Below are 27,026 nucleotides of genomic sequence, written 5' to 3'. Positions count from 1 at the left end.
TTGTCTTCGAATTACGCATAGAATTGTAAAACGGCCATGATCGTCGGTTCAGTATGTCCTTCAGAACTTTAAGAATACTAACTCCCTGGAGACTAATCGTATAAACTGATGGTTGGTTTGATCGTATCTGAAACAATCATATTTATATTCCTGTAGACGCGTAATATGACTGATAAATCTATTTATTTTTCTCCATGAACGAATGTCAAGTTTCCGGTTCCATTTGCGCTGAAAGCATACCACACCATTACATGGCCACCACCGTGCTTAACTGTCGGTCACAAATTTTTCGGATCCAATTATGGATTACGCCATATCTTTACATGTCCGTCAGACCCAAAAATATTAAATTTGCTTTTGTCAGCGAATATGACGTTCTACCAGAACTCTTCCGGTTCCATGACATACTTTTTAGCGTATTCCAGCCGCTTTTTCTTATTTTTAGCAGATATAAACGGCTTCTTAAGAGCAACATGACCTCGGTATTTTTTCTCATGAAGTATGTTCCGTACCGTTTGAGGATTAACCTGTATGTTTTTAAAATTCTTCAGGCTGTCTGCTAGTTTCGGGGCATTGATTCTAGGATTCTGATTGATTTCCCTAACAATGATGCGATGGTGACGATCCGTACGCATCAGTTTGAGGCCTCTTCCTGGAGTGGTCTCCAGGAAGTTAGTCTTCTTAAAGTTCTAAAGGATAAATAGAACTGACGATCCTGGCCGTTTTACTATACCTGCAATTTCGGACAAGCTTTTACCATCATTCTTCAGGTCAGCAATCAGTTTCCGGATGTCAACGGGTATTTTTTTGTGAGAAGCAGACATTTTCTTGTTAATTTTTGTGGATTTAATTAACAGGAAAATGTCTGCTTTTCACAAAAAAATACCCGTTGACATCCGGAAACACAAAAATCTACTGATTAAAGCTAGATAAAGTTCATTTTACCGTATTTATCGCTCAGACCACTGGAAATCGTCTTTGCTGAGATTCAACTCACGTTTCTGCGTTTGACAGACTGACACATAACTGTTTACTTGACTAATATTTGACAAAGGCCTCAGTGTACGGACAATTTTTTGACGTCGTTTTTGGGACTTTCTATACAAAATGTATTGGATTATTTTTAAGGCTTAATTTATAAACATTTTTAATACTGATCTACAAAAAGGACTAGTTTCTGCAGCGAATGATGTAATTGTAGTATTTTTATTGACTGATAAAGTGCACTTTTTGTTTGTTTGGATTTCAAGGTACGTGCTGTACGGACAATTTTTTGATACAGTGTATATATATAAAAATGGATTTCTGTCTGTCCGTCTGTCTGTCTGTCTGTCTGTCTGTCTGTCTGTTCCCTATAGACTCGGAAACTACTGAACCGATATGCGTGAAACTTGGCAGATGGGGGTATTGGAGGCCGGGGAAGGTTCCTATTATGGTTTGAGACCACTCCTTCCCTCATGAAGGGAGGGAGGGGCCTCCCAAATAAAAGTCAATTTTTTGCATAACTCGAAAACCCATCAAGCAAATCGTATCAAATTTGGCATGGGGTGGTATTTGGGAACGAGGAATATTTCTATGAATTTTTGATACCCCTCCCTCCTCTCAGTGGGGTGATAGGAAAGGGGAAGGGGGGCTACCTTACAATTTTTCATATAACTCGAAAACTAATCAAGATATTGGAACCAAATTTGGCACGGGAAGGTATTTAGACACGAAAAAATTCCAATGATTATTAAAGACCCCTCCCTCTTTTCAGTAGAAAGGGGGAGGGGCCTCTTTCATATTTTTTTGCATAACTAAAAAACTAATAAAGCAAATGGAACCAAATTTGGCAGGGGAGGATATGTGGATACGAAAAGTATTTTTATGAATATTTGAAACCCCTCCCTCTTTCCAGTAGGGAGATTTAAAGGGGGGAGGGGGCCTCTTTAATAATTTTTTACATAACTCAAACACCAATAAAGCAAATGGAACCAAATTTGGCATGAGCAGGTATTTGGGAACGTGACATGTTCTAATGATTGTTTGAGACCCCTTCCTCCTTCCAGCGGGGAGAAAGGAAAGAGGAATGGAAGTTCCATACAATTTTTATTGCATAACTCAAGAACTACAGCAGCAAATGGAACCAAATTTGGCATGGAACGATATTTGGGTACGAGAAATACTTCTATGAATATTTGGTATCCCTCACTCCTTCAAAGAGGTGGATGAAAAGGGGGAGGAGAGATCTCCCTTACAATTTTCAGTATAACTGGAGAGCTGATCGAGCAAATATAACCATATTTGGCATATAAGGATATTTGGATATGAGAAATGTTTCTATTATAAACTGAAGCCCCGCCTTTTTTCAGTGGAAAGAGGGGCTTCCATACAATTGTTTTGCACAACTCGAGAATTAATCGAACAAATGAAGCAAAATTTGGCATCAAAAAGTATTTGAGTACGAAAAATACATTTTTACTACTTCTTTATACAATTCCTTTCTTGCAGTAGGATGATGGAATTGGGATTATAGGAAGGGAAGAGGAAGCTTACATTTAATTGTTTTTTTTCCAAAATCCGAGAAATGGACAAAACTTAACATGGAAAATCATTTTGGTATGATTCTATGATTATCTGACACACCATCCTCCTTCCAGTGAGTAGGTACATAGGAGGAGGGAGGTGAGCCCAATACAATTTTGTTAGCATAAGTTCTCAATTTATGCCAACGATGCCAACAAATGAAGACAAATATGGCATGGAAAGGTACTTGATTACGAGATATGTTTCTACGATTGTTATAGACCTTTACGCTTTACAGTGTAGAGAGGGTAAAAATGGAGGAGGATCCATATACATTTTGTTGTAAGGCTTAAAAACTTATCAACCAATGGAACCAAATTTGATATAAAAGAATGTTTGGGAACGAAAAAAATGGGTATGATTATTAAAGATCACGACCTCCATTCAGCAGGGGGTGAAGGGAAGGACAGGGGAGAGGGCTCTCTTATCAGTTTTTTAGCATGAATCTAGAACATATCCAGAAAAAACAACCATATTTTATAAGTTAGATTGTTTGCGTACAATTAATTTGAGACATTTCAGACAGATTAAAATTATCAAATCATTAACACAAATTTGTTGAGCAAGATTCAGAATATTAGTTCAAGTTATCTTTGTGTTGCAATTTGAAACTCCAGCTGCTGCTCTCATTTTATAGCGGTTGCGGTTATGTTATAATTTGATTTAAAATAATGCCGATGAAACAATAAAAATTTGAATAATTTTTGAAAATATCATTTGATTTTGAAAGGTGTAGCAAAGCACACCGGGTCAGCTAGTACATTATAAAATCATCTTATATAACTCGAAAAAAACAGCATTTACGTACTAAAGTGGAGGCAATATACATATCTACATATTTTTAACTTCTGGCTTATGCGATAAGTGTTGTAAAAATTGAACGATATACAACACCTTTTAACGTACATCCTGACAGTATGCGAGAGAGCGCAAGTTCTGCTCTCAATGCATGCAAACCGTTGCCAGCGACAATATTTGCTGCTTCTCTCATTGGACAGTTTTACCAAATGGACCCTCTGATTTTTAGAAATCTGGTTGCACTGCTAATCGCAGAGAGAACAACAAGGTTGTTTTCTCACTTGAATCCCGCACGCGGAAGACAAATTTGCAAACATGGCGCAATTTTGTCATATCCGAGTCGGTAGACTTTAACCAACCATTTTTACGATCATTTACTTGGTTTGGTAGGAATTACGATTCGCATTAACATTGTTAACGAGTTGAACTGACATTTCTAATGCGATGTTATGTTTGCTGGGCAGTCCAACGCTTGAGCTGATCTGTTCGACCTGTCAACAGCTGACCTGCTCGGTCTTTCAGCGGCATTCTTGCATTAGTCCTTGCACCATTAAGGCGGCGAGAAATATCATATAAAAATCGGATATCTCCAATGGCGGCGGCTCTTTCTCCCTCTTCTGCTAGGGAGTTTGTCCAGGCTCTCTTGTCTCGTCTACAAGCTCGTTTAACTGCCTTTTCCAGCTCCGAATATCGTAAGCGGGCGGCTGCTTTGGCTGACCCGGTACATGCCTGCTCAATTCCGACTTTCGCCTTTCTCCGATCATCGATCATCCTCCAGGTTTCATCCGACATCCATTCACTTCGTCTTCCACAAACTTTACCGAGAGTACCATGGCTCGTCGTGATAAAGGCATTCTTGATTCCAAACCACTGTTCTTAGACTGTTCCGTCTTTCGGCAACTCCGAGGCTCGGGATTCTAGTTGTTCAACGTATTCCCTTTTCACCTCTGGATTCTCCAACAGGCGGACGTCGTATCGACACCCGACTTTCTCCTCGCGCCGTTGGACACGCGCCACTCTCAGTCGTATCTCGCCAAGGACGAGGTGATGGTCAGATGCAATGTCTGCGCTTCGTTTGTTGCGGACATCAAGAAGGCTCCTTCTCCATTTACGGCTGATGCAGATGTGGTCAATTTGATTTTTTGTTCGGCCATCTCGGGATACCCAAGTGACCTAATGTGCTGGTCGATGGGGAAGAGCGATCCACCGATCACCATGTTGTTGTTGCCACAAAATTCTACAAACAGCCCCCGTTTTCGCTCATCTGTCCTAGGCCGTGGCGCCCCATGATGCGCTCAAGATTATCGGAGCCAATCTTTGCGTTGAAGTCACCTAAGTGGATTTGAATGTCACCCTTCGGAATTCTCTCAACCACGCTGTTCAATTGACTGTAAAACTGCTCTTTCTCCTGCAAATCGGCAACGTCAGTTGGCGCATAACACTGGACCATTGTAAGGTTTCTAACCCGTGTTCTGAATCTGGCTACGATTATTCTTTCGTTGATCGGTTCCCATCTTATAAGGGCCGCATGGGCCTGCGGGCTTAATAGGAAACCAACTCCTCGTTCCCGAGTAGCGTGTTCTCCTCGTATGCCAGAGTAAAGCAGTACTTGCCCAGACTGTGTCTTGTTTTCTGCAGTGTTAGGCCAACGGCCTTCGCTCAGTCCCAATATCTCTAGCTTGAGGCGGCTAGCTTCTCTAGCAAGTTGAGCCAGCTTACCTGGCTGGGCAAGGGTCAAAACATTCCAAGTTCCAATTCTAGTCCGTGTTTTCATGCTTAAAGTCGTTGCCAAAGTTCCAATTCGGTTATTTCTTCTCTCAGTTTCTGTAACAATACAAGATATCAGGAGCAGTAGGTTGTTAGCCTAAAGTCCCTATCCCGCGATGGGGCTGCCATCTTGGACTTAGCTGGCGGGAGCCGCATTTCATAAATTAAGCCGCTCGCTGCAAGACAGACGCTGTTTGAGCCGCCCCTAACCTGGAGAACAGACGCTCGGTTGTTGTTGCACGCCGCCCCTGACCTGGGAAACAGACGCGTGCGGCCACCTTTTCAGTCTGCATGCGACCAAAGCATCCACCGGGGTTGGTTACCCGATCTCCGCTTAGGTTACTCGCATCCCAGCCGGCACCGCGGGGAGGTAGAGATAGGAGTTGTGAATAAGAGGTGATATGACCACTATGCCACTATTTTGTGCCATATATATCCAAATATAATTTACAGGCTGTAAGAAAGGCTACAATCCACTGTCAAGTGTATTAAATCGGGGTTTTTCAAATGGTGCAGTAAAAGTCTTCTTGAGCTAAACGTGAAAAAATGTCACATATTGTATTTACAAGGAAAAAATATCCGTCATATGAAATTGTTACATTATGAAATGAGCCTGTGGAGAGAATCAATAAGATAAGAGATCTAGGTATTATATTGGACTCAAAACATACCTTTGTAGATCACTATAACTCAGTAATTCGAAAATCAAATAGTAGATATGCTTGGCTTTAAAAAACGTTTTAGTGATAATTTTCAAAACCCATATACAGTAAAACATTGTACACAGCTTATGTTCGATCCATACTTGAGTACTGTAGCGTTGTGTGGTCCCCCTTTCAAATTTCTCATAAAAACCGTTTAGAAACCATTCAGAAACAATTTGTTCTATTTGCTTTACGAAATCTAGGATGGTCTCAAAGCCAATTACCAAGCTACGAATCACGCTGTTTGGTAATAAATATTGAACCATTAAGTGTTAGAAGAGAATTTGCTGCAATCTCCTTTGTAAACGACATAATTAATAACATACAATAACATAAGTCTACTTATCTACTAAATCAGTTAAACTTTTATTGTCCGAGTCGCCAGTTTAGAACCAGAAATCTGTTTATTTTAACCTCTGCTCTAACTGATTATGGTAAAAATAGTCCAATCAATTGTCTAATGCAGAATTATAATAAAAACTACCAGAACATAGATTTTACTATGTCTAAACAGCAGCTAAAAAGTGCTTTTTACGGCAACAGGCACTTAAGAACCTAATATTGTAATATTTAAAGTAATATTAAGATTGTAACTACTAGGTTTAAGAATACATATGTACGATGTTCGGCGAAATAAATACATAAATTTTTTCAATAAATTATGCTATCTTTCTATGTATTCTCAAAAAAGGTAAATATTCACAAGAAATTTATTTCATATTATCAGTTTGATGATTTCTATAGATTCTATCCACTAGTTGAAATTCCTTGTTGAAATGCAAAAATGTATAATGCCAGAATGACACTTCCGTCAGAAGTCCAGACGAGTGTATTTTCGATTACACTCCATATTAGCATATGTAGGTACGTACATACATGGGTGTTTCTTTGCTTTTCTTCCTCGTATGACAAGGTCACGATTATTGGCGACTTACGTAGGCTGAGTGGCTAGTGTGGATTTAGGCACTGTGTGCTACTGGGGACCAGTATTTATTCTTGTTTTCAATTTTTGTTTCAAATGCATGTCTCACCATGCTTAGGCTAGCTCCCACCAAAACAAATATAAGTACGCAGACTAGCCACACGGTAGTTTTTTTGTCTCACCGGCAACCGGTAAATGGCATTGTCACACGAATTCAAATGTGTTGCTTTATGAATGGGTAGAGCAACAATGGTTTGTTTTTGTTTTTTTTTTCGTTACATTTTAGGAAGCAATATTAAAACCAACTACAACTAATGCAGGTAAAGGAAAATCAATACAATTCCAAGTCTCCTTTATCCAGATTTAGAAACCATCGTTCTTTTATTGATTCAGCTTGAGTCACAGATTTGTTTGTTTGTTCAAATAAAAAAAAACATATCCTTAACTAGTTCAATTTAAGCGTTTTAGAAAATTCACACAGCCAGAAGCTTCTTATTGAAACAGCCTCATGGGAAGTTCTGGTTCTCCACGTGAGTAGTTAGAACTCATTAAATCAGACCGGTTTACACATCTAGATTTGCGCTAATGTCAGTACGAATAGGTGAAAAAGTCAAGCTATATAATTAGAAAAATTTTAACAAGCACCAGCCGGAGATAAATACACGCAAGCTAACTGTCGTGATTCTAACCTGGCTCGGTCAGATGAGACACGTGTGACGTGACAGGTGAAGAACAGTTACTGCACTTTGAGATGAAACGCTGATCTCAGCTGACTTTAAATGTGAATAAATGTTGTTGATTTAATGGTTGCACAGTTGCTTTTGTATTTAACATCTCTAATGCAAGCTGAACTGCTGATGCTTTTCTTGGAGTTATATTTAAATTCAGCTCTTTTCTTCTGAATGTATTTCAACATGTTTTAACACCTCTTCTGTATAGCTACAATTTGTTTGTTCTGCAAACACAACATTACGACGGTTGGCGGTACGAATAGTATCTACACATCACTTTCGATAAATATTAGACATATTTTATCACTTTTGAGTACATCTTAATGATGGTCTCATTGTGAGCATACCTTCTAATGTAAAATATTTTCCGCTATGTGTGTACTATAACTACAACAAAGAAGCCTGAACTGGCTTGCTTTTAAAATTTTCTCCTATTCGAAAAGTTCGCGACAATTTGAGAGGTTAAGAAAGTTTTTACTGTTAAGAACTATCAATCTTCGCCAAAGACCTTATGCACAAAATTGATTTGATTATTTGGAGCTGTTTCAGAAGCTACCAATCTTTCAGTGGTTTCTGTTCAAATCCTTATCTTTTCTACCTAGCGCATGAAAAAGATTAAAAACACATTAACGAATGTTCAAAAATAAGGTTTATTATACATTCAAGAACATTCAGAAAATTTCGCATCATTTTTTACCGGTGGAAAAAAACGATGCACGCTTAATGAGGACCACAAGGGATGCGAGAAGAAAAAGCCAAAGGCGTCGTTGACTTTTGATCTTCGGTTTATTCACTTGCTTTCTGTATTTGCAAAAGATGATTGTGATGATGATGATATGTAGTGATTTCCAATCAAAGCTGGCTATGAACTTCAATGCATGCCTCCCGACTCAATCGTTTGAGCAAATATTGAACATCTTGCTAGAGTGACGAGTCATACACTTTGCCCTGGCTGGTCTGTTGTGCACGTCTGGAGTTTACTGCCAGTGTATTAGTTATCACGATAGCTCATGCATGCACGTATCTCGTCATTTTCAAGCACGATTGACGCGTTACGTTTGTACAACGGAAACAAAGGCCCTGTAGTCGGTACACCCGTCCCAATCCCGTCATTCAGCAGCAGTACTAAGGTTCCTACATGTGTGAGGCCGTTGGTCATTATCAGGGATTAATTATTTATTCGCCTATTTTTCTCCCACACCACGCTCGCCATGTTTGAGCGATTAGGTTCTACAGGCAGCGGGAAAGCGATTATCGATAAAAACCTTCCAGGCACACACAGTCGGCCCACTATCGATGGGAATCCTAACACTTGACAACACACAAGCGGGAAAAATGTATCATTTGTGCTGCATATCAATGGCCAAGGTCCGATGAACTGGAGCCACTTGAAGTAAACCTAGAAAGGTATCAACCGAAGAACTGACTCACAAAGAGTCGGTCTGAATATGGTAGAAGTGTTGTAGGACAAAGAAAGTCATCACTGCAAACGACAAATGTAACTGAACTTTGAGACCACCATGCAGCGTACCCGCTTTGAATCATTAACGCCCAGAAAGAGTGATTAATAATTTGATGGCGTATTCATTGGAAAAAATTTGTAGAAGTAGTGATTCTGGTTAATATTCGATAACTTATTTCCGTGGAACAATCTGAAAAGCTTTATGATGTATGTGATCCTCTTACAGATTTAGGTTCATTTCTGTTTTCTCATATGTATTTATTTCCGCAAAGCCACTGAACAACTATACGATATAATACTAGAAATATCTATCAGTGTGATTGACAGTTTAGGCCGTTGCCTGATTTGGTGGAAGCCGTCGTCTATCGCATGATAGGAATGTACCTGTTAACTACACGTTCCTCAGGTGGTAGTGACGTCAATGTTGGGTACAAAGTACATTGCATACTTCAGTTCTTATCAGTCACGGGAAAACCAAATCAAATATTTCCGATATGAAAACGAGGCGTGTCAGCCATCACGAGCACTAGGTTTATGTTTCAGAAATAGGAGGTTGGTTAATTTCTAAAACTGTAAATAGCTAGCACAATATGAAAAACACAGTGAATGCAAAAAAAAGATATGGCTTTAAACATATATGTGTTCTGTACTTCGAGAACTAATCAAACTTAGCTAGGCTCACTAGAGTAAAATAATGAACAGTCGGGCATATTGTAGCAGAGATTAACCCTCATCCGCATTAGAGTGTCATTTTGACACTATTGCAAGTTTGAAGGCTTGTAACTTTTTTCAGAAGCTTCAAAATACGAAAATTTCTTCGGGGACCCTTAATAAATCCAAAAGTTCTTAAATATTGTATCTTTACTTTTTTATGGACGAACCCTGAAAGCCTGGACAAAAAAACTCCCTTCTCCGACTTAGAGTGTCAATTTGACACTCTAAAAGTAAATCTATCTAAGTCGTTTGAATTATTATGACTTTCATATAAAACTTATATCAATAGAAACCTTATAATGTCAGTAAAATATGTTTAGAAAATTATATATAGCTAAAGCTTGTAGTTTTCTCGTTATTCAGCATGAAAGAAAAAAAACCGAAAAAACATGACTCAGGAAAACTGCTCGACTCATGCCTCAGTGAAAGACTTTCGACTTCATATTAGAAGAGGTAAAGTATTCAAACAACTGTCAGAGACATTTGTTGTTCTACTTCTAGAGATGTAAAATTTCCAGTTTACATTACCTCTCGTACTATAAGAGTAGATCTCCGAAATGAAAGTAAGTGTAATGTTGGTTTTTCTCAAGTTTTTAAAGATTGTATAGATTAAAATAAAGTTTTCAAATTTATTTTAAATATGCATGGGAAGCACATTCGCGAAGTAAAGTTTATTAGCAGGAAAAAAGTTTTGAAAGCTTTTTCACAATTTTCAATGCTTTATTTTGTTACGTTTAAAGAGGTTTCAGATGTACAGAAGCTGCACATCCCTATATAATATACTATTCATATACACAAAGTGCGGGTGTATATAAGCATAATATATTTTCCATGCTACATTTTCAGAAATAAGATGTCTAATTTTCTTTAGAGCGAATATGAATGTAGTGACTTTGGAGCTTACTTGAAATATGTGTTCGTTTCAGCGTAGATTTTCATCAATCAATCAATCCGAGATATTTGACTTTAGAAACTTGTTCAATAGCTATATCATTAACAGAAATTGAAAAAACAGAAAAAAACATTTTATCTGATGTTTTATGTAGATTAAATAAAATGAAGTTCGGCTATATCGGTGAAATGTTATACTCTTTGAGAAAGAATATTTTAGAATTGAAAGATTATAGACGAATAGAAGATTAGAATAAGATGAATGATGTTGAAAGTGTTCCGTTCGTTCGCACTGCAAGTCTTCCTCTTGTGGGCGAACCATGCACGGCCTACTGTTGTGTGGTGGTAGCTACAACTCTATATGTAACTACCACTGCAAGGTAGTAGACCCATGAGGAACATAGAGATGAAATCCCGAATAGACCAAGACCATGCGGTTCTACATTGTAATAACAATGGTTTTCGCCTTGAAACAATGAAAAACAATGTAAAATCTCAATCCCATCAAAAAGTAAAATTTGTGTTGTATTGTAAAATTACGTAAATATGGCTATAACCATGATAAATATGGTTAATACATAATATTTCATTGTGTGTATTACCTAGACAGCTGGGACTTCAAGATGAGCGTGTACGGTGGTAAGCGGTAAACAAAAAATTCCATCCAATGTGCAACATTTTTTTGCGATTCAGAACATGATTTTTCCGGACAATTCCCGATATGCAGGAACTAAAGTGGCATCGAATCAGAAGCTGTTTTAACAATGAACTTTATATTTTTGGGCTTCCGAATGTATGAAAAATCGCCATTTTTTCATGGTCACGCTGCCTAACAATACCCTTTTTCATGGTAATTTTCGTCAAAACTATGAAATGTATGGTCGTAAACTATGAACTTCAATGTGTATAAAACTGCCCCAAATTTGTATGGGAAATTCAAAACCTGTGAAATGTTATGCGCTGCAGGCTGAAATTGATCCTAGTTCTAGTAAAGGTCTCATGCCAAATTTGGGCCAGATCGGATCACGGGAAGGAGTCGCTCAACGAGCCTGAAGTTTGTATGGGATTTTGAGACATTTTGTTCGGGAGGAACCTGAAAAGCCAGTTTTTCCTCAATAACTTTGGTTCCCGTCGGGCCATTTCTTTACAAAACGGGTTTTCTTAAAGCCTAAACTATGAAAAATATTTCATCCGAAGACTGTATTTCAATAAGAGTTAAGATAAGAAAGTTATAAGGCTTCAAAAATGGGTTAACTTTCTTAAGGATGGTATTCATCACTGTTAATGAGTCGAGGCGGTCGAACATATTGACGCCTCATTAAAAGTGCTGAATACCACCGTTAAAAAAGTTAGTCCATTTTTGAAGCCATATAACTTTTTTATCTTAACTTTTATCGAAATGCAATGTACGGATAAATTATTTTTCATAATTTAGGCTATAAGAAAAACCCGTTTTTGAAAGAAATTGGCCGACATGAACCAAAGTTATTGAGGAAAAACTGGCTTTTCATGTTTCTCCCGAACAAAATGTCTCAAAATCCCATACAAATTTCAGTTAATAGAACTATTTGACAAATTTCTCTGTTTCAAATATTTGATGTTGAATTTACAATCCGCATCACATTATTATAGTTTTAACACATTACGTAAAAACGATTTTTTGTGTTTATGATTATGAAATTGTAATAAAATTTAAATTTGCGATTCAAAATTCAGTAATTCCATCTGAGGCTCTGATTGTAACTTTGATTCCCAAGTTTGTATATGAATTGTTTTTATAATTCTCAAATATTGTTTTGAAGATATTATTTTTATTTGAGACACTGAATTTTGGTTCTGAATAAAATCTGATTTCAGGGATCGAATAATACTCTTGAACCCTTATATCCGTATCTTCATAGAATTTGAATTTAGGTCATTTGGTTTTTTTTTTTAATTTGGAATCAAGTCTGAAATCTTAATGTTCCCAATTGTTATGAGGGAAATATTTATCTTTAGCTTTCCTGAATTACGAATCAAATTTTGAAATAAACAGCTGTTATAAGAGTTTTCATTTTCGATTTGTTGGCATATTAAAAAAAATCGTTATAGGACTGAAAATCGCAAATCTCTTCCAAATAACACACAATTAGATTTTTTGTTTGTTTCTTTTACCCCTAATTGGTCATCAATAACTTTTTTAGCACATTTAGCGGTTTAAATTGGCAGTCGCTAACATTGACTCAATTATTGGTTTCATTGCCGGCGCAAAGTTTTAAGTTAGCGATGCCTGACACTGCTAAATGATAAATATTTTAAATTTTAACAAACCGTTTGTGTTCTAAACGCAACATGAGGATTTTGGCCACTAGAGCGTCCTTAAAAAAAATTTATCAGATTTAAGTTCCTAGCTAGACAAAGAACAGTCCCTATTCGAAAAACCAAACAGGCGAAAGAGTATTCCGCAGAAAAACCAATTTCCTAGCTAACACGTGGTTTTTGTCCTTCTATTTAAGGTTGCACTCAGTTCACTTTGGGGCAACGCATATTAGCCATTTACCTTGCCTGCAATATTGATTTTTTCCAATTGAATCTTTAAAACTTAAAAAAAAAAGTTCTGTTTCTGGAAAGTAGATACTGCCTATTCAGATTTTTTGGACGGTTTTGAACAAAAAGGTAAAAAAATGATGTTTAGAATGAAAAAAGAGCTATTTTTACTGTTTTGAGGTTTGGCTGTACAAAAAGTAGGCCATTTAAGGTAGGCTTGCCAGATATTTTCAGAAAAAAGCGGGACATTTCACGAAAAAAGCGGGACATAGCCGAAAAAAGCGGGACGTTTAAGAAAATCTTTAAAAAAACTTAATTGTGTAGCCAAACTTATACGATTATCATCAGCAAAAATTGTTTATAGAAAGTACACTTAGGTTTTTTTTTCAACGCAGATTGATTTTGCTAATTTTTTCTTACATGACTTCCATTTAGATGGTATTTTGCTATATGCACCGTTATTTTCCACGGTTCTAGCGAATCAACACGTTTTTTGAGAGAAAATATTTCAAGTCGTACATGTAAACGGCATATTCGATACCGCGTGAAAATCCTTTGTGTAATTTGTATAAAAATTAGTTGTTTGGTGATTTGTTTAAAAATTTGAAAACTCAAGAAAACTTTCATCTTTATATACTTTGGACAGTTGAGTTAAAAAAGCTGGTGTACAATATAAGGCAATTCAACTAAGATTACGGCGAAAAAATTAATCTCTTTGATTCATTAATCTATAATTTTTTAGAATCAACTTAAACAATATTTCTTCGTACACTGAACACTTAACTGAATCAGAATCTTGCTATAATGCAAAGAGCTTCAGAGTTATTCAGTATTGTCAACTATGAAAAATGTTGCTTATTTTTAGAAAAAAGTTTATTTGAAAGCATTTCTGTTTCTAACAGAATTCAATTTGAGACTAAAGTTTGATTTTTTCCTGTGTTAATCAGTTAACTTTGTGAAAGTTTTTCAAGAAAAAGCGGGACATTTTGAGGAAAAAGCGGGACAGCGGGACAGCGGGACATTCAACAAAAAATCGGGACATGTCCCGCTTTTACGGGACGGATGGCAACCCTAATTTAAGGTCATTTTAACAAATGGTAATTTGTTTTTATCATTTTTATCAAATAAACCAGGGGTGAGCAACCTTTTGTACCAACGGGCCAATTTAATTTTGAAATTTTGTTAGCGGGCCGCACTTAAAATATTTTCTTTTTATTAATTAGTAGAGCTTCACGTCATATTTTAGAAATACAAATTTTTCGCCCAATTGAATTTTAAATAGGAAAGATAAAACGAATTCACGTGTTGAAAAACAGAAATTCAACACCACTTTTTCAATATCCCATATTAAAAAGGGACACCCCTGAATCTTTGCCATTTTAAAATTATCTCAAGGTCTTAATAGTACTTTTTGGCGAACATTCGATCTGACAACATTCTTGTTAAAACCGATTGTACTATTTGTCATCACTCCCATTTAATAATTTTCTGGAGCTTACCACAGTGATAACTGATTGTATGTAAAATATATATTCAATGTAATCACCGTCTTCTTAGCGTTGGAAGTTGAATCGTTAATTGACTTTCTGTGATTTTTTTACACAATTAAAACTTGTCCTCAAAGCCTAGATATTTTCTCAACAACCGGTAAATAACACCGTTTTTTAAATTGAAGTTCTGTATCGGATCATTGCATTGATATGTTGAGCAAAATTGTCGAAATCACAGAAAAATGTTCAATTTCACATATTTTTAAGCAACTATCTTCAAAACTAAATTCTTGATTCTGGAATTTTTATCCAGGTTTTTATTATTTTTAATCTTATTAAGATTTCATTGGGATAGGATTTCTAAAGCTATATTTTTACTTTGATAATGTGGAATGAGTTAATTATAAATCAAATAACTGAATTTATCGACGTTTGTCATAAATTTTCTTTCAAATTACTGAAAAAAGCATCACAGATAATCGCAAAGACCTTTTGGATCTAATCACATAATTTCAGATATCTTTTGTTTTCATCAAGAACTCATAAATTTTGTCGATAAATTTGATACCGGCAGATTCATGTTGATAAAAAATCTAAAATCATTCACCCAGGCTTTATTATTAAAATTTCGCAATTTTCGTCAATATTCAGAAATAAAAAAATATTTCACAGGGTTTTGGTTTAATTTTTTTTGTCAGTGTTTGAATGCTAACAGAACAAGCCTTTTAGCCAAATTTGATAAAATAATTTTAAAAAATCCGCTGAGCACATTTTTTATCAGGCTACTTTATTTTAGCTTGAAACAAAAATAATGACTTCCGTAACGCACTTCGCGATTCCTTCGATCATGTGTAGCTTCCGATTTTTGGCTGTTCTTCCGATTCACTTTGATGGAGTTTGCTTTTCAAAGAAGTAAATAATTAGGAAAAATGTATGCTGAATAAAAAAAAAACTCCAATATTACGTTATTATATTATTATAATATTGCATTTATGCATTGAACAGAACATAATAAATGCTTGAAATGTCAGAAAACAGTCAATAATCTGACTGATTGTGAGGCAGGTAACTGCATATTTGATCAAGTCATATAAATTTTTCCAACAATCCATTGTAGAAAAAAGTTAAGGCATAAAAACTAGAAAAAAGCTTCGCGGGTCGCACAAAAGGGTCTCGCGGGCCACATGCGGCCCGCGGGCCGCGGGTTGCTCACCCCTGAAATAAACCATAAAGTGGATTTTCTTATGTCATACCCACAAAGCAAGCAATTCAGTGAACCGATTCCTACTGAGCTAAGAATAAAATTAAATAATAAAACTTTAATTTTGCAATGATCTTAAAACTCCAGCTTTCTAACAAACTCATTAAAATTTTGTTAGATTTTGAGAAACTGGCAATATCGGAATTTTTTATGATTAAAACGATGAGTGGATTTTTATTCGTGCTGGTCACTGTAGGTCAACATATTTTGCATCTGTTGCAATGGATAACTCAAGTTTTTTTTTAAATTATTTTGACGTTCCGTTCGGTCTGGTCGAACCCCGACCAAGTAATCTTGATAATACCATCGAAATCAGCTTTGAGTTCTTTACTAAAATTAAACAAAAATGTGTTAAAGCAAGCAGTTTACAGTACAGCCAGCTGTGAGACGAAAAAACTGTTCAATGCTCACTTAAACACTCTACTTAGGCACTGAGCTGTACTTGTTAGATGTTTTAATTATAGGCAAACATTTCCCACTGTTATTAAAAATTGAACCTCAACGGACAGCACCGTCTTTGATTATAGTCTGAACAATCGAGTGTCGATAATTACTGACCGAGATCAATTACAAGCTTCGATTATTAATTGCATTGTTCTCTCAGAGTAAGTCCCCTTCTCACAGAACGGGTGGAATGTCTGCCAAGGTTAAATTTTTCAGAAAATTTGGTTGAATATCAATATTGAAAGGCAATTATTCTTGTTCACAAAATAGCATCTTGAATCAAATTTCCACTTTAGGACCAGTAGTGCTAGCAAAGATTCTCCGGAAATGTACACAACAATTCAAAACACAACCGTGCGAGGACAACCATGTTTTGCAAATGATGCACAGCGAAAGCTGAATCCGGTTCAATACTAGTGCAGCGCCGCGTTGCAAAAACAAAAATGAATCGACTCGAACCTACCTAAACTAGGGCACTTAACTTCGTGATGATAACTACAAACAGTGCTAAGCTCTTCGAATGTGTTTCTCAAATCGATTAGTGAAATGAATTGAAACAGCACGAATGGAAATATCTTAACTTGCTTGATAATCGAATTGAAAAAAATCGTTGAACAAAATTTGAGTCAATTCTGTGGATGGGGAGAATTGAAGCCTTGTTGTGATGAAAGTTTAAGAAAATTTGACCATAGGAATCAATCGAAAATTTTTCAACGTAAATAATAAACTGCCAATTGTCGATCCGACTTTTCCACGTACAGAATTTGTCTTAACAAACAGTCATTGAGAACCACCGGCAGGAGAAGGAAGTTATTATGCCGTACCCTTCATGACGTTTCAATTTCTCTTTCTGAAAGGCCTCTTGGCCGGGTGCCGGCTGTGAATCGAGTTGCGTATTCAATGCTGAGTTCAATCAAATTTCGTTCCATTCAACATTCGGATCGCGCAAGGCATTTGTGTGCCAGACTAGAAGATCAATTCATAAGCTGGCTGAACCCGACAAATGCCTCTTTTGTTTAAACATCTTTTAAAAAAAAAATTACCCGGTACTTGCCATTCGTAAATATGTCTTGCATTTTGTGGGAAGATCGAATCGTTGGAATCTTGTCATTGTAGATATATCGCCTCCACTTTTGTAGCTATTTGCTATTGTGGTAAGTTTAATACAATCTGTTCGTCTGGTATAATTGTTTGAATAATTCTGTTGTTCCTGCGATATACCTTCTTAAATGTTTGCTGGGAACATTCCATACAAATATCATTGCCAAAAAACATCACACAATGCCCAACGATTTGTTCCATTGTCCTATTTTGTGCAATTTTTCTACGGTCCTTCAAATTTTAAATTGTTTTACCACTATTGAAGCCGATTCTGAATTAAAACTTTGCTTTCCCTTGCGTGATTTAAATTGTTTGGATAATTTAGTAAATTCACTTGGTAAAACATTAACACCGAACATTATTCAACGTACTCATAAACTTTTTTTTTCTTTTTCTTTTTAAACATTTATGCTGATTAGATCTTGAATTCATAGTTTAAATGATAAAAGTCATAAATTTATTCTATTTAATCTGTTTTCTGGAAAAGTGGAATTTAACATACATAATGGGGGATATACAAAACACTCTCTCATTCCACCTTCTTTATTATTAAACCTTCATAAAAGCTCAAATTCGTTGTACTTTTAATTTTCAATTGAATTAAAAACAAAAACCCCAAAAGTTTTGTTTTGAAATTCTCTACGAATAATTTTTAAATGTCAAAATATTACATCAAATTGTATAAAAACCTTAGGTATATGAATTTTTCATTTTTTATTTAGTTTGTAAATCCATGAAATTCTTTCATGCCTCATGTGTCAAGCGTATTACCCTCAAAATGCGTTCATTAGATGTGTTGTTTTGTCAGCTATATCGTCAAATGGCTATAGGCCCATAGGAAAACTTTCCCCTATCAAGAAAAATAGCGTACACAAACTAGGTACCGCAAGAGAAAGGGATAGTAGGCTTTGACCTGTTGGTATCGCACTTGTTTATTTGTTGGGCTGTGAAAATATTTCATCATTTTATCGTTTTGAATAGGACACATTCCACGCACTTGCGTCCTGAGAGTCGAAATTTTCAAATAACTCCTACAGCAAAAACAAATTTTTGAAGCTAGCCAATGGAATGGTTAGGTAACCTTTTTTTCTATTGTATTTTTTTTAAAATAAAAAATTACCTTTGAATACTATTGAATTATTCATTTTTCAGTTCTTTTACATACATAGTTTTACGTGTTCAATAAACACTTTTGAAAATACATCCTAAAATCTTTCAAATGATGATTGAGATTTGTATAAAGAATTCTTTAGTAACAAAATAGGAAACATACTTTCATCGATGGTTGAAATCTAAAAACTTGAATCAAAATCTGGTGAACTTAGCATAAGATTGTCAGAAGTTCAGCCGCACTAGAGTGTCCATTTTCCGGGATTTTTTACGTTCCCGGAAATCGGGAGATCCGATGACACATTTCCCTGGAATTCCCGGGTTCCCACGAAAAAGTGATACAGGAGATATTCATCCTGTACTACATACTAAAACAAATACTGACATTTGGTATTTTTACACTATTTAGCTTGATTTAGTATTGTGAAATATTTTGCAATATTAAAACAATCAGATTTATTGAAAAAAGGCATACATTTCTATCATCTTCCATAATGTATACTGTCTAAAAGTTTGAAACCTTTATCTAAGAAATTTCAGCCACAAACAAACTTTAAAAAAAATATTTTGTACTATGTTGTGTTAAAAAATCAAATTGAAAAAAAAAATTAATTGTATTTTAATGCATTAAAATAGTTCGAATCACAATATTAAATTATGCTAAAAATGTTTTAAAAAATTGTAACCATATGTTGGCTCTTATGTGGAAGGGGATTAACTTTAAGCAAATAATACAAAAAATACCTACATGCACTTAATTAATCAGTGTTTTCCAAAATACCTATAAATAGAGTGTTTTACTTCATTACTTACTTACTTAATGATCCCGCGCCGATCCTCCGGTGCATAGGGCCGTGGTAAAAGACCTCCACTGTTGACGATCCGGAGCCAGCGACTTCACCTGGTCCCAGTCAAGATTCTCGTCGACAGTTCGGATTTCAGCGGCTAGGCTTCGCCGCCATGAGTTTCTGGGCCTGCCTCTTCTTCGATGACCTTCTGGATTCCAGTCAAGCGCCTCTCTGCAAATCTCGTTTTCATCTTTTCGCAGCGTGTGCCCAATCCATCTCCACTTACGTTCCCGAATCTCGATTTCTAGCGCCCTCTGATGACACCGGCGATGTAGTTCCTCATTCGAGATCCAGTTGCCAGGCCACCAAGCGCGGATGATGTTCCGCAGGCAGCGGTTTACAAATACTTGCAGTTTTCGCGTCGTCACCGCATATGTGCACCAAGTTTCGCACCCGTACAGCAATACGGATTTGACGTTTGAGTTGAAGATTCGGATTTTTGTTCGTAGAGAGATCTGGCGTGACCGCCAGATGTTTCGGAGACTCGCAAACGCAAATCGGGCCTTTCTGATCCGGGTTTCGATGTCTTTCCTGGTACCACCATCAGGCGTTATCTGGCTACCAAGATACTGGAAGCACTCCACTTTCTCAACTTGTTGCCCAGCTACCATGAAACTGGAGGGATTTCCTGTGTTGATCTCCATCGACTTGGTCTTTCCGACATTGACTTTGAGACCTGCTGCCTTGGAACTTTCGGTGAGGTCGTCGAGTTTGCTCTGCATGTCCGGTTGTGTTTGGGCGAGCAAAACAATATCGTCAGCCAGGTCAAGGTCGTTCAGTTGCTCCATTGTTAAAGGATTCCACGGCAATCCTCGGTTCGGTGCACAGTCGATCGATCCAGTCAGAATCTCATCCATTACGATGAGGAAAAGTAGCGGTGATAAGATACATCCTTGTCTCACTCCAGCAGTTACCGGGATTGGTTCGGACAAGACACCGTCGTGCAAGACCTTGCACGAAAATGCCTCGTACTGTGCTTCGATGAGATGGACTAGTTTCTCAGGGACCCCTCGTCGCCTTAGAGCCGCCCAGATGTTTTCATGATTAAGTCGGTCGAATGCTTTTTCGAAATCAACGAACACCAGCAGAAGAGAGTCCTGGAATTCGTTGATTTGTTCCAATATGATTCGTAGCGTTGTGATGTGGTCCACACATGATCGTCCGGATCGGAATCCAGCTTGTTGCCGTCGGAGTGTAGCGTCGATTTTCTCCTGGATCCTGTTCAGGATCACTTTGCAGAGTACTTTAAGGGTTGTACAGATCAACGTTATGCCTCGCCAGTTACCGCACTCTGTCAGGTCTCCTTTCTTCGGGACCTTCACGAGGATACCCTGCATCCAGTCGGCCGGGAATGTTGCAGTATCCCAGATGTCAGCGAAAAGACGGTGCAACATTTGCGCTGACAGGGCAGGGTCGGCTTTCAGCATTTCAGCAGGGATGCAATCGATCCCAGGTGCTTTGTTGGATTTCATGTTTTTGATTGCCGCTTCTATTTCAGCCAGCGAGGGCGCTTCCGAGTTGACGCCATTTATGCGACTTACTGTTGGCGCTTCAAGCTGCGGGTTTTGTTGACCATCGCTATTCGTGACTCGGAAGAGTTGTTCGAAGTGCTCAGTCCATCGTTTGAGCTGATCTGTTCGATCGGTCAATAACTGACCTGCTCGGTCTTTCAGCGGCATTCTTGCATTAGTCCTTGCACCACTGAGGCGGCGAGAAATGTCATAAAGTAATCGGATATCTCCATTGGCGGCGGCTCTTTCCCCCTCTACGGCTAGGGAGTTTGTCCAGGCTCTCTTGTCTCGTCTACAAGCTCGTTTAACTGCCTTTTCCAGTTCCGCATATCGTAAGCGGGCGGCTGCTTTGGCTGACCCGGTACATGCCTGCTCAATTCCGACTTTCGCCTTTCTCCGATCATCGACCATCATCCAAGTTTCATCCGACATCCATTCACTTCTTCTTCCACAAACTTTACCGAGAGTACCATGGCTCGTCGTGATAAAGGCATTCTTGATTCCACACCACTGTTCTTCGACTGTTCCGTCTGTCGGCAGCTCCGAGGCTCGGGATTCTAGCTGTTCAACGTATGCCCTTTTCACCTCTGGATTCTCCAACCGGCGGACGTCGTATCGACACCCGACTTTCTCCTCGCGCCGTTGGACACGCGCAACTCTTAGTCGTATCTCGCCAAGGACGAGGTGATGGTCAGATGCAATGTCTGCGCTTCGCTTGTTGCGGACATCAAGAAGGCTCCTTCTCCATTTTCGGCTGATGCAGATGTGGTCAATTTGATTTTCTGTTCGGCCATCTCGGGATACCCAAGTGACCTTATGTGCTGGTCGATGGGGGAAGAGCGATCCACCGATCACCATGTTGTTGTTGCCACAAAATTCTACAAACAGCTCTCCGTTTTCGCTCATCTGTCCTAGGCCATGGCGCCCCATGATGCGCTCAAGGTCTTGATTGTCGGAGCCAATCTTTGCGTTGAAGTCGCCCAAATGGATTTGAATGTCACCCTTCGGAATTCTCTCAACCACGCTGTTCAGTTGACTGTAAAACTGCTCTTTCTCCTGCAAGTCGGCAACGTCAGTTGGCGCATAACACTGGACCATTGTAAGGTTTCTAACCCGTGTTCTGAATCTGGCTACGATTATTCTTTCGTTTATCGGTTCCCATCTAATGAGGGCCGCGTAGGCCTGCGGGCTTAACAGGAAACCAACTCCTCGTTCCCGAGTAGCATGTTCTCCTCGTATGCCAGAGTAAAGCAGGACTTGCCCGGATTGTGTCTTGTGTTCTCCAGTATTAGGCCAACGGACTTCGCTCAGTCCCAGAATTTCAAGCTTGAGGCGGCTAGCCTCTCTAGCAAGTTGTTCCAGTTTGCCTTGTTGGGCAAGGGTTAAAACATTCCAAGTTCCAATTCGTGTCCGTGTTTTCATGCTAAAAGTCGTCGCCAAAGTTCCAGATCGGTCATTTCTTTCGGATTCCGTAACAAGTTATGAATCGGGAGCAGTAGGTTGTTAGCCTAAAGTCCCTATCCCGCGATGGGGCTGCCATCTTGGACTTAGCTGGCGGGAGCCGCATTTCATAAATTCAGCCGCTTGCTGCAAGACAGACGCTGTTTGAGCCGCCCCTGACCTGGAGAACAGACGCTCGGTTGTTGTTGCACGCCGCCCCTGACCTGGGGAACAGACGCGTGCGGCCACCTTCTCAGTCTGCATGCGACCAAAGCATCCACCGGGGTTGGGTACCCGATCTCCGCTTAGGTTACTCGCACCCCAGCCGGCACCGCGGGGAGGTAGAGATAGGAGTTGTGAATAAGAGGTGATATGACCACTATGGGGTCTCGTGTTGCACATTATCCACCGTTTACCAGCCATGTTTTACTTCATTGACCGTCATAATTGACTGCATTGTTCTGCATAACATTAAGAAGATTGAGGAAGATTTTTCACTATTGATAGACATTGGTTTGCTAAGCTTCAGATTATTCGTCGTGTCGTTTCTTTTAACAGATTAATTTGTAGGTTTAGACTTTTAACACCGAATTCTCAGACAAACAAAACCTGTTATTAAATGCGATGTTGTTTTCTTTCCTGAACCTGGCAATTTTTCAATTTTTGGTCGTGTTAACTTTTACAAATTTAGCTCTATTTGTTGGATTTGGGAGTTCCCGGGATTTTCCATCCGTTTCCCGGGATTCGAAACGGATGGGAATTTTCTAAATACCTGAGAATTCCCGGTCGGGAAATCCCGAGATGGACACTCTATGCCGCACGTATCCGGGCCGGTCAAATCCGGGATATTTTATTTAAAACCTGGCAAATTCGGGCATTCAAATTCCAATTTTTTAATCAAAATCCGGCAACATCCGGGGAAATTTGAGAAAAATCCAGAAACTATTCAACAAAAATTAAGAATAAATAAAAATTGAATCATTTTTTTTTATCGAAAAACATAACTAGATTTTGAATCGTATTCAGGCTCCAAAAAATCACTTACCTATGTTTATTTTAACAAATCTGGCTTGAAAAATTTTATTTTTTGGCGACAAAATTTAAAATTATAATGAATATTTCAACAAAATTTGGCAACCGGGCCGGGCCAAAGCTTTCCTAATTTGGTTTTTATTTAATATTCGGGCAAGTCCGGGTAATCTGGCTAGCTTGTTTTCACTAATTTGATTTGAACTTTTTTTTAAGAAAGCCTTCAATTTCGAAAAAAAATCTAAAAATAAATCCAATTTTCAAAAAATAAAAGTAAATGATTAAAATTTTGCGGTTCTAATCGGATTTATGCCATCTCTATCCAAATTCATGATTTTATTTGAAATTAAGTTTAAAAAATCTGCCATATTAATAATGTTGAACAATACGCCAAAACATATGTAATTTCTTTTAGAGAAGATACATGTTTCTTTACCATCAATTACTTTTCATTCTGTGCCGGAGAGCATTATTGAAGTTCGAACTTGCCACCTATCAAATTCTGTGGATATTTTTTTCAAATAGTTTTTTTTATGTTAGCTTTATGTTTTCGACCGAGAAGATGTTTTTAATTAATAATTTTGGCTTTTTACGGTCTGAGTTTTCAATCAAACAACTTATTATTTGAAATACCCGAAATTACGACAATTTTTTGTGGTTTCAAGGGAATTATCTGTCTGCTGTTATTATCGATATTGACAATAACAGCAGACAGATAATTCCCTTCAGAAAGGATCAAATCTTGCAAAATGAGCTCGAATTGTACTTAATTTTTTGTCATTTTTAGAATTGTGCAAACGAACTGACTTTGGTTCAATTTTAAAATCGAACTAACAATCAGAATTATAAGCCTGCGAAATTTGAACCTGAAATCAAAATTTTAATTTTCAATCTGTTTCGGAATTTCAATAAGTTTTCTGGATTTCTGAATTTAGAAGTTTAGAAAGTTAAAGAGCCCTCAATCATGAATCCATAATTATAGTTCGGATGTTTCGGGTTTCAATGATTATTCCATATTTCAATTATGTATCTCTAACCCGACTTACAAATCAAAATAAAAATAAAGAAAAAGTATGATAAATCTATATGGCCATTTTTGAATTTCTTCTAGAGTTTCGAATCTGAATATGAAAAGAAAAACTCAGAATGATTTCTTAGTTTTTTTTTTAAGATTCAGAAAATTTTTAACTAAACTAACTAACTAACGAACTAAATTAACAAACTTATGAATTTCGAAAATCATGATTCAAATTTTAAAGGAAATGTAAAACCAAAATTTAAACAACGATTTCAAACACAGCGTTTCATTTTTTAATGATGATTTGAACCGAGAATAAAAAATCTAAAACAGGATACAAAACACGAAAACACAATTAAAATTTCAATTTTGATTATAAGGAACCAGGAACTCTCAAATGAGTTTTATTTTATTTAAAATTTAGTATTCAGATATGAATTACTACCAACACGCAAAGAAAACTTGTGCATTGTATCAAAAGGAATACATCTTCGAATCAAGATGCTAGCGTTCTTTGAGTCCAAATCTTATTTCTTTGATTCGAATAAATGCAAAATGGCCAATTTCAAAAAGTTCAAAATGGGGTTGAATCCAAAACGCTCCCCGCTCCGTTCCTTCGGCTTTGATGTGTACAATGAGTTTTTTTAAATTTTACTATTTTTGTTACTTTACGGAAAGAAGGGTTTAAGAATTTGTGCGGAGTATTGAGAGAATTTGCATTTCATCGCCAAACAAAATTCATCGAAACAGCAGAAATCTATATAACGAGAAATTCATCCAAATATTAGAACGTATTTTTTCCCAAGTGAAAAGCGAGCTTTCAAACTGCTTTTTTTCTCAACAATCCAAACTGCTTAGTGCCAAGGCAAAAAGAAGAAATAAGTTGAGTTAGTATTCACTGCATGGGATTTTTTTAAATTTCCCCCCCGAAAATTATGTAGGTACTATTTTATGTATAAAGTATATAATTTATAATTATGAAATCAAATCTTAGACCATAATTAACACATTAAGGACCGCGAACAAATCTAAGAAATAGCGAAATTCGGCATTCTCAATCTCAAAACCTGCTGGATCCAATTTCACAAGAATTTGCATTCATGAGTTACCAAAAGTTTTGTGTTCAAGAACGAGTATACTCATATACTCGTATTTTGTGCTGAATGGGATTTCGTACGTATAAGATAAATTCCGGTTCTGAATTAAAAAAAAAAAAAAGAAAAAATGCACTTACTGTTTCGACGTCCTTCCTTGACCCGATAGGTGAGATTGTGGAAGGCCAAATCAACGGCTGGCCGCGTCGGCAAATGGGACAATGTTTTCGGCTGCGATGGGACAATCTGGACCCGGACGGCGCCATTTTTCCTATTGTCATCGAGTAGATTGTGAGTAAAACTACTACTACTGCTTTCATTCGCTGCTTCCGACATGGTTTTTCTTCTCTTTCCTTTTTCTTCTGTGCCTAGTGATTTGTTTTCAAATTATACCCTCTGGGATGTTCAGGTTACTCACTCAAAAGCCCCCTTCTTTGTTTTGTTTTGTTTCGTTTCGTTGTTGTTGCTTTGCGCTTTATGGCCAATGATTATGATGACTTACTACTATCTTTCACTGTTGCTTATACGCAACACCTCATAGGAAGATTATTCACACTTTCATCCATTCACATACTGCTTTAGCACAAAGCCACACATCCGATCTTGGGGAGAAGATCGTAATGGATGTTGCAAAACGATCTCACTTATCCATGAAATTTAAGCACTCTTTTCTCGTAGACTTCAAAAAACTACTGAAATCGAAGTAAGATCTAACCCGTTAGAGTCAAACACAAAACTAAGCGGACGGATTCGCGCAAATGAGTCACTTGACCCGAAGCTACATGCGCACTACACCGGAAACAGAGCTCTTTGTCTCTCGCTCGACGACGACGACGGCGATCGAGGCGTACAGATTCACTTGAATTTTAGAAGATCTACCAGAAGCAGCAGAATGCTTCATCCAAAGCTTTAGAACAGCCTGTAGACACTGCTGTCCAAAGAACGACTGAATCTGGTGCGTGCGCTAGTACGATATACGATGTTTCCTCGCTTCACTGAATGGCGCCGAAACAACAACAACAAAAACGACGGCGAACGACGACAACGATGAAGGCTAAAAATATGTATGAGAATAAGCGGGCCCAAGTGACTAGACAGCAAGTGGGGCGTGTCAATGCTTAGATCAATTGAAACTGATTCTACAATTCAGAATTAAAAAGAGGCACACCGAATGTGCCAAAATCGAATTAAAAATATTATCGAAAGTTCGAAAAATAACTTTGTTTAAATGCTTTTGAATGTTGATAAAATACAGCAATAGAAAAAAATATAATTTATTCAAAAATAACGAAAAATATAAAATTTCATAAAACTCATAAACAAATAAATAAAGACTTGGTAGTAATGACAAAAAAATCTAAAATAAATGACGTAAACGATGTAAAATGATAAAGAAAACAAACATTATAAAAACAACAAACATTCTAAACAAAACATAAAAAAAGGTCAAAATATGTTTAAAACATAACAAAAAATAACAAAAAATGACTCAACATTATCAACATTTGATGAGAAATGGTAACTTTGAGTAATAAAGGGTGATACAGTCAAAATTTAGTCAAGGGAAAACGCGTGTAAATCGGTGAAATCGTTTATCTAA

The 27,026-nt window shown here is 37.4% G+C and overlaps 1 protein-coding gene across 1 annotated transcript in view; it reads right to left on the bottom strand.

The window, feature by feature from the left end:
- The window catches only part of LOC129744219 (ATP-binding cassette sub-family G member 1), a 66,924-nt gene extending 40,541 nt beyond the window's left edge, over positions 1–26,383 (bottom strand). Inside the window, exon 1 of the mRNA XM_055736632.1 lies at positions 25,567–26,383. Within this exon, the coding sequence (XP_055592607.1) occupies positions 25,567–25,762 (196 nt within the window). The 5' untranslated portion in view covers positions 25,763–26,383. The remainder of the gene's footprint in view (positions 1–25,566) is intronic.
- Between the last annotated feature and the right edge of the window lie 643 nt (positions 26,384–27,026).

Source organism: Uranotaenia lowii, chromosome 2, assembly GCF_029784155.1.
Source record: "Uranotaenia lowii strain MFRU-FL chromosome 2, ASM2978415v1, whole genome shotgun sequence".
Lineage (NCBI taxonomy): Eukaryota > Metazoa > Arthropoda > Insecta > Diptera > Culicidae > Uranotaenia > Uranotaenia lowii.
This window is presented reverse-complemented; position numbering and strand designations above follow the sequence as displayed.